Raw genomic sequence first — 6,984 nt, 5'->3', positions numbered from 1 at the left:
CTAAATTTTCTAGAAAAAATTTGTTCACAAAAATAAGTGATAAGCTATTCACTTATCACTAAATGTGATATACACTCAAATGTATTTGATTTAATCTTTATCAATTCAATAATTTAATAGATTCAAATTTCAAATTTCAGTTTTATCAAACGCACTCTTAGTTTTGTAATTTTTCTTTCACTAGAGAAGGTTCGTACCCCTGTCCTCATTGTATTTTATTTTATTTTAATTTAAAAAACTGGGATTGGCATTCCTCCTCCTCTTCCTCTAAGGTTTATATATATATATGTACATATTAAAAATATATGAATCTATTCTAGCTTTATTAAGTCAAGGAAATTAGTTCGACCTTGATTTGATTACTTAAACTAAATTTAGCTAGGATTTTGCCCGTACCTTAGCAAGGTCTTTTTTTTTATTTATTCTGAATTTATACATATATGAATAATTCAAATATAAAAATTAACAATAGTTCTACATGGTCATTTATATTAATTTTAAAAAATTAATGTATTTTAAATGTTCAACTATATACTAATTTTTAAAAATTTGTTCACGTACTTTCACTATAATATGATAGTATCTATCAAATAATGTACCACATACCAAAAACTTGGTAGATATTTTTTTTATAAATATTCTTTTAGGTAATCTAAATTTTTATAATTATCATAAACCTAGACTATTTATTCATATTTAATTAAGTAGAAAAACATCCATCAATTCATCATAAATATTAAATTTTCAATAAAATTGGTAAATCTACTGATATAACAGTTAATTCTCTTTTTTACACTAAGTTAATTTAAAATGAAGAGAAGAAATGATGAATAATTTGAATACTAATAAATGATATGGTTGTGAAATGAAGTAATTTATGGGATATGTAAGATTTCAATGATTGTGATTTAAAAAGGTTTTACTATACTTCTAAGTAATAATTTGGTAGAAAGCAAGAATCATTAAGATAAGATTAGTTATTTTTTAAATTTATTTTAAAATTAAAAATAATTTCTAAACATATAATATAATCATTGTAATATATTGATAGAAAGCACATTAAGATAAAATTAGTTGCTTTCTAAAGTTATTTTAAAATTAGAGATAATTTTTAATCACATGATATAAACCAAATAGGATTCAGTATGAATAAAACCCGAATGACCCATAACCTGTTAATTCTTTTCAATTAGACATGTCACATAGGAGTGAGAAACACTATGATTAAGATAGCTATTTTCATATATATATATATATATATATATATACATATTTCTTATGTTAGTTCAAGCTGAAGTTTGTTAATTTTGAATTCAAGCTAACCCCTTAGTTCAAACTTGATTTGATAACTTAAACTAAATTTGATTTCTTATTTTAGTTTGAGCTCGAGTTTGTTAACTTTTGAATTCAAATTATCCCCTAATTTTGGAACTGTAGTTTGAACTTGAATTGATAACTTAAACTAAATTTGATTTCTTATTTTAGTTCAAGCTCAAGTTTGTTAAATTTTAATTCAAATTAACCCCTAATTTTGGAACTATTTCTTAATGGTTTGAATTGTTTACGATCCTGGGTCAAGAATAGGAGGGGTTGCTCAATTACCTTATGTTTTATTTTGCCTTATCTTTTTAATTATTTTGTCATAATGTAAATGGCTCGGTACCTCTTACTTATACTTCCTTCTGTCTAAGAGTGGCAATATATATATATATATATATATATATATATATATATATATAAATTTATAGATGTACATATATATATGCACACAATATAATAATTTAGTTATAATCTAATTCTCTTTATATTTAATAATATAATCAATAACATAATTGTAAACATACAATTGTGACTTGGTCCTATTACATCTCACTCAGATGTTTTAATGCCATTTTCATGGTATTGATAGGTTACTAATTTTCTTTAGTTATTAATATTTCCAACTTTTTGAATAGTTTAAAGTTGAGCACTTGAGCATGTAATTCTGCCATTCTAAACTAAAATACATTCATTTAACTAAAATACATTCTAAACTTAATTATGCAATTGTGCCATAAAGGATAAAGATAGCCCAAAAAAGAAAATGCTGAAAATTTGATTACGCAATTTTAATTCAGAAATTTAAGTACATAGTGCAACATCTCAACCCTAACCTATTCCATTTTTATTTTAAGGCTTCTTCTTCCCCCAAGTTCATGATTAGGTCCAGTTCTGATTTAGATATGCTGCCATCATTTTATTTTGTTGGTTACTGTTTTGAGATTGAATATTTAGTTTCGGTAGTTGGGTGTATGGAATCATAGTCTATTCAGAATCCTAGTACAAGTTGGGCTTTGGAAGTACTTCTGCCTCTAAATAATTTGGCGTATGTACAAGTTGCGGCATTCATCTTCTATTTGTCATCTTTTCTCAATTTTCTGTTCTTGTGTGGGTTCAATTCGTTGTCTAAGACACCATGGAACAATCAAGATACTTGCCTGAAGGCATCATCCATCGTATATTACGTTTTCTCGGTGCCACCGACCAAGCCCGAGTTTGTGTTCTATCGAAAGACTGGCTCCACGCATGGCAGACGTACCCTGCTCCGACGTTTTCCGATCAGCCATTAAGATGTCTGTTTCAACAAGCACTTGGAAGGGGCGATGAGGAGTGCGAGAAATACTGCAGACAGGGTAGATTAAAATTCCAGGATCATGTAAAGAGAACTTTGCTAAATTACAAAGGAGAACATATACAGGAACTTACACTCGACATATACCATATAGGTGATGAAGATTCTGCTGCCACCCTAGACAAATTGCTCGAAATAGCCATGGAAAAAGGTGTGAAACAACTCAAACTTCTCATCCATAGATACCATTGTATAAAAGATTCCGCTGAATATTACTACGTCCTACCCATAAGCATTCTTCGGGCTCAATCGTTGACAGATTTAGAGATTAAGCGCTGCCGGTTTCCTGCTTGTAACCAGTTGTTTAATGGAGGCAAATTTCTCGTGTTTAATAATATCAAGTCCTTGAGTCTTGCTTGTGTCTACATTGAAGACGAGAAGTTTCAATTATTCCTCTCTGCTTGCCCATTAATTCATAATCTGGATGTTAAATTATGTGAGGGTTTCACCAGAATCAAGGTGGTCAATCTTCCAAGGCTCAAGGAACTAGATATGCGTCATGAAATAAGGAAGAGCCTAATTTTTGCTGTTGATGCACCAAGCCTTGAAAGTCTGCGTATATCATATTTTGGTCGAACAGGGAGTGTTCTTCAACTGCCTGCATCTCAAAATTTGAGAGAACTGATGCTTTTCAACACATATATTACAAATACATTCTTCAATGACTGGACGAGCATATTTCCAAGGCTTGAGATTTTGGGACTCAATCACTGCCATGGCTTCCAGAATATCAATTTAAGAAGCCACTCACTAAAGCACATACGGTTTTCGTTCACTGCAGAGTCATTGGTCGAATTAGATGCCCCAAATATCATTGACATGAAAATTAGTGTTTCAGCAGAAACCATGCAAAAGGTGTCTTTTAAAGGGGCTCCCCCACGGCAATGTGTGTCTGATTTGTGTATTATACCATGCTATTGGTCGTCTATTGATGTCTCATGGTTTATGAAATTAAATGAGTTGCTATCAAACCTCAACCCATCAAAGATTTCACTTCGCATTTGTTGTGCAAGTCCTCTTTCTGAACATGCTAGCTTCGAGGGCATTCCAACTTTTGATGCTCACCCTGTTGATATTGAACATTTGGACTTGACAGAATCTCGAGCAGATTTACCACGTTATTTAACTTTTCTTGATGGTTTGTTTTGGGCTTGTCATCCTAAGCATTTTGTCCTGCATTGGTTGACTCCTTTGGCCTATCTTCCCGTCAAAATTTTCTTTTATAAGAAGTTCATAACCGACCAAAGAAATCGGGTGTTCAGCAATTGGACTCATACTTTAAGCTTTTGGCAACATTATTTGAAGAAGACAGAAATTCATTTCTATGATACGACTGGAAAAAAGTGCGGTCAGCAAGATTATTTGCATTGGCAGAAAGTATCAAAGATCATATTACATTTAGATTGGAGTGCAAGTTCAAATCTTTGGAATGCTAAAATAACCGAGCCCTTGAAGCGAAAGAGTTCATCAGTGAAAAATTCAGGTTACAGTGGTTAGGTCTACAGAGTTGTGTACATCATTCTAGATTCTGGACTTGTGCTTAATTCGACAGTAACTACATTATCTCATTTCTTGCCTGTTACTCATTTTTACCTCTTCTATGATTATTGATCATTGGTTTAGATTTATGTTTATAGATGCAGATATGAATTTTTTCCTGCACATTTTCTTTTGTGGTTTTGTTGCCAGATGCTCTTCTATGAAGGACTAGATATGTTGTTTGCTGTTTGTTGAATTGCATTTCTCACAGTATTAGAAAGTTCATGCCATTGCTGCATACTAAAGTGGTGGTATTTATCTTGTTAATTATGCAGGCATGGCTGGCATTGCACCAGTGGGATCCCAACTTGATGCACGTGAATGTGATGCCAAAATGACTGAGTTGTAAGTTATTTCCTGCATTCCTCTCCTCTTTTACAAACAAGAACAAAATAAAAAATTTTGAGTTCCTGCCTAGTTTTTATTTTTGGATGTTCTAGGATGATACACAACTTTCCAGTCCTGCATCCCACCAAATTTTTGGTATTTGAGCCTCAGTTATCCAATAACTGTGTCATAATAATGATGTCTAGTGGTGGTGGTTGATTTTTTGTTCCATCTGCACAGGCCTAATGCTGATGGAGAGGATTTTTTAACTTCGAATGATGAGGTCTATGACAGTTTTGAGTCCATGGGTTTGCAAGAGAACCTTCTCAGGGGCATTTATGCTTATGGTAAGTAGTTGTTCTGACCTGCTGTTTGGCCTATCAATCATGTCTATGTTTGACCTGGATAGTCAGTTCTAGAGCGGTTTGGTTGGATCTGTACCTTGTTCTGCCTTGATAAATATATCGTAAGTTAACTCGGAAATCTCTAGACAAAGCAATAAGGTTCTTTAGAAAGTTTTAAACCGATATAAATATAGTTTAGAATTTAATCAGCCACATACCTGATTAATACTATTAATATCTGGATATAGTGGTTCTGGTCAAAGTTGTATTCTTCTGTTGGTCCTGTTAGCTTCTAAATAACTCCCTTAGTGCAATGATTTACTCTACGGGTTTACTTGATTTCCAAAGAACACTAGGTGATAGCTCAAGTCGCTTTCTGTGTTTTCTTTTCTGTTTGAAGCCAATGCTTGTTTCCTTTTATTCATTACAACAAGTTTACACACTGCTTTCCAGTGCTCAAATATGTCTTAGGGCGCTAAGATGTATATTCCAACTTTGTCCATTCTAAGCTGACCTTAAGTGAGATATGGTGAACAGCTTTTGGTATCGTGTGCATATATGTCTTTTATTTAGCCTACAAGGTGTGAGCTCTTTATTTTGGCTAATTTGAAAGTTTTCCTCAAAATGTTGACTGAAAATGCGGGATTTCTAATCCAAAGGTGTTGAAAAGCCATCTCCTGTTCAACAAAGGGGACTTGTTCCCTTCTGCAAGGGACTAGATGTCATTCAGCAGGCACAATCTGGATCTGGAAAGACAGCAACTGTATGCTTAGGAATCCTCCAGCAGCTAGACTACAATGCGGTTGACTGTCAGGCACTTGTTCTTGTCCCCAGCCCTGAGCTTGCCAGGAAAACTGAGAAGGTTATGCATTCTCTAGGTAACTATCTTGGCGTGAAGGTTCATGCTTGCGAGGGATGTGCCGGTGTTCCTGAGGATCAAGGCAATTTTTCCCATGGGGTTCTCGTTATTGTTGGCACTCCTGACTGCGTATTTAACTTATTGAGGAGACAGTCACTCAGGCCTGATTATGTCAAAACGGTTGTGCTGAATCAAGCTGATGAAATGATTTCCAGAGGTTTCAAGAATAAGGTTCTCTCATTTTAAAGTGGTGCAGTTTGTTTGCTTTTGCTGCAAACTTGACGTGTTCATACTTGTCCTTTTGAAACATTTATTATCTTGTATCTATATTGGAAAATTTACCTCTTTTACTTACTTTTTACCCCGTGCCAAAGTTATGCGTACATAATAATTGAGGACCAATGTCCTGCTTTATTGTGAAAAGCTTTCATTTCTGTTGTCTTATATTTGTCTGATGGCATTAGTTTCTTTGTTTCAGATTTATGATATTTTCCAGCTTTTGGCACCCAAGATTCAGGTTGGTGTATTCTTAGCTACAATGCCCCCTGAGGCCTTGGAAATCACAAGGAAGTTAATGAATAAACCTGTAAGGATTCTGGTGAAGCTTGGCGAGTTTACTCCTGAAAGGGAGGAAATGAAGCTTGAAACACTGTCTGGTCTTTCCGAGACTGATGAAGCAGCTATATGCTGGTTGGATAAGCGTTGCCGTCTTTGGAAGCCTAAGAATATTATTACAAAGGGGAAACTTGTAAACAAGAAAATTCTGGATTAATGGGAGCTGTTTATGGTGCCACCAAAGGTCTTTAAGATGGTTCAAGAACTGTGGGAATTTCATCTGAATTTTAGTACTTTCAGCATTTGGGTATTTGGTCTTTATCATTAAGTAATTGTACTTTCAGCATTTCTTGTTGCAGGAAAGTTCTTTGTTTTTGTACATATTGGGGAACCGAAAGGTGGACTGCAAATTTGATTTGTTCAAATATGGATTAAAAAAGAAAGCAAAATTTGATTTGTATGAAGTGTTTAAGCATACTTCTTAGTCGGTTGCAAGAAAGCTAGGACTCCAGCCATCAGGTATAAGTTCTGCTTTTGATTTTCACCTACAGTACAGACCCCCTTGCTAAATGTGATGGGTATAAGTGTTCAGGCCTTCTGTTCACAGTGCTTAATATCATCACACCTAAAAGGAGTAATAGCTACTGTTATGTTGCTTAGAAATGTCATCATGAGTTAGTCTGCAAGAA

General features: G+C 34.0%; 1 protein-coding gene across 2 annotated transcripts; it reads left to right on the top strand.

The window, feature by feature from the left end:
* Positions 1-2,168: 2,168 nt before the first annotated feature.
* LOC113700843 (eukaryotic initiation factor 4A-13-like) lies at positions 2,169-6,770 on the top strand. Of its 2 annotated transcripts, none has more exons than XM_072058648.1 (5): positions 2,169-2,822; positions 4,486-4,555; positions 4,778-4,884; positions 5,541-5,971; positions 6,219-6,770. In XM_072058648.1, exons 1-5 carry the CDS (start codon positions 2,456-2,458, stop codon positions 6,510-6,512), a joined length of 1,269 nt encoding a protein of 422 aa, XP_071914749.1. In that variant the 5' UTR covers positions 2,169-2,455; the 3' UTR covers positions 6,513-6,770. The 2 variants fall into 2 exon arrangements, with proteins under 2 accessions (XP_071914749.1, XP_027077078.2); XM_027221277.2 differs by having other exon boundaries at positions 2,169-4,154.
* Positions 6,771-6,984: the final 214 nt, after the last annotated feature.

Source organism: Coffea arabica, chromosome 7e (genome assembly GCF_036785885.1).
Source record: "Coffea arabica cultivar ET-39 chromosome 7e, Coffea Arabica ET-39 HiFi, whole genome shotgun sequence".
In the NCBI taxonomy this organism is placed as follows: Eukaryota; Viridiplantae; Streptophyta; class Magnoliopsida; order Gentianales; family Rubiaceae; genus Coffea; species Coffea arabica.
The sequence above is the reverse complement of the archived record's forward strand: the minus strand, read 5'-3'. Positions and strand labels throughout refer to the sequence as shown.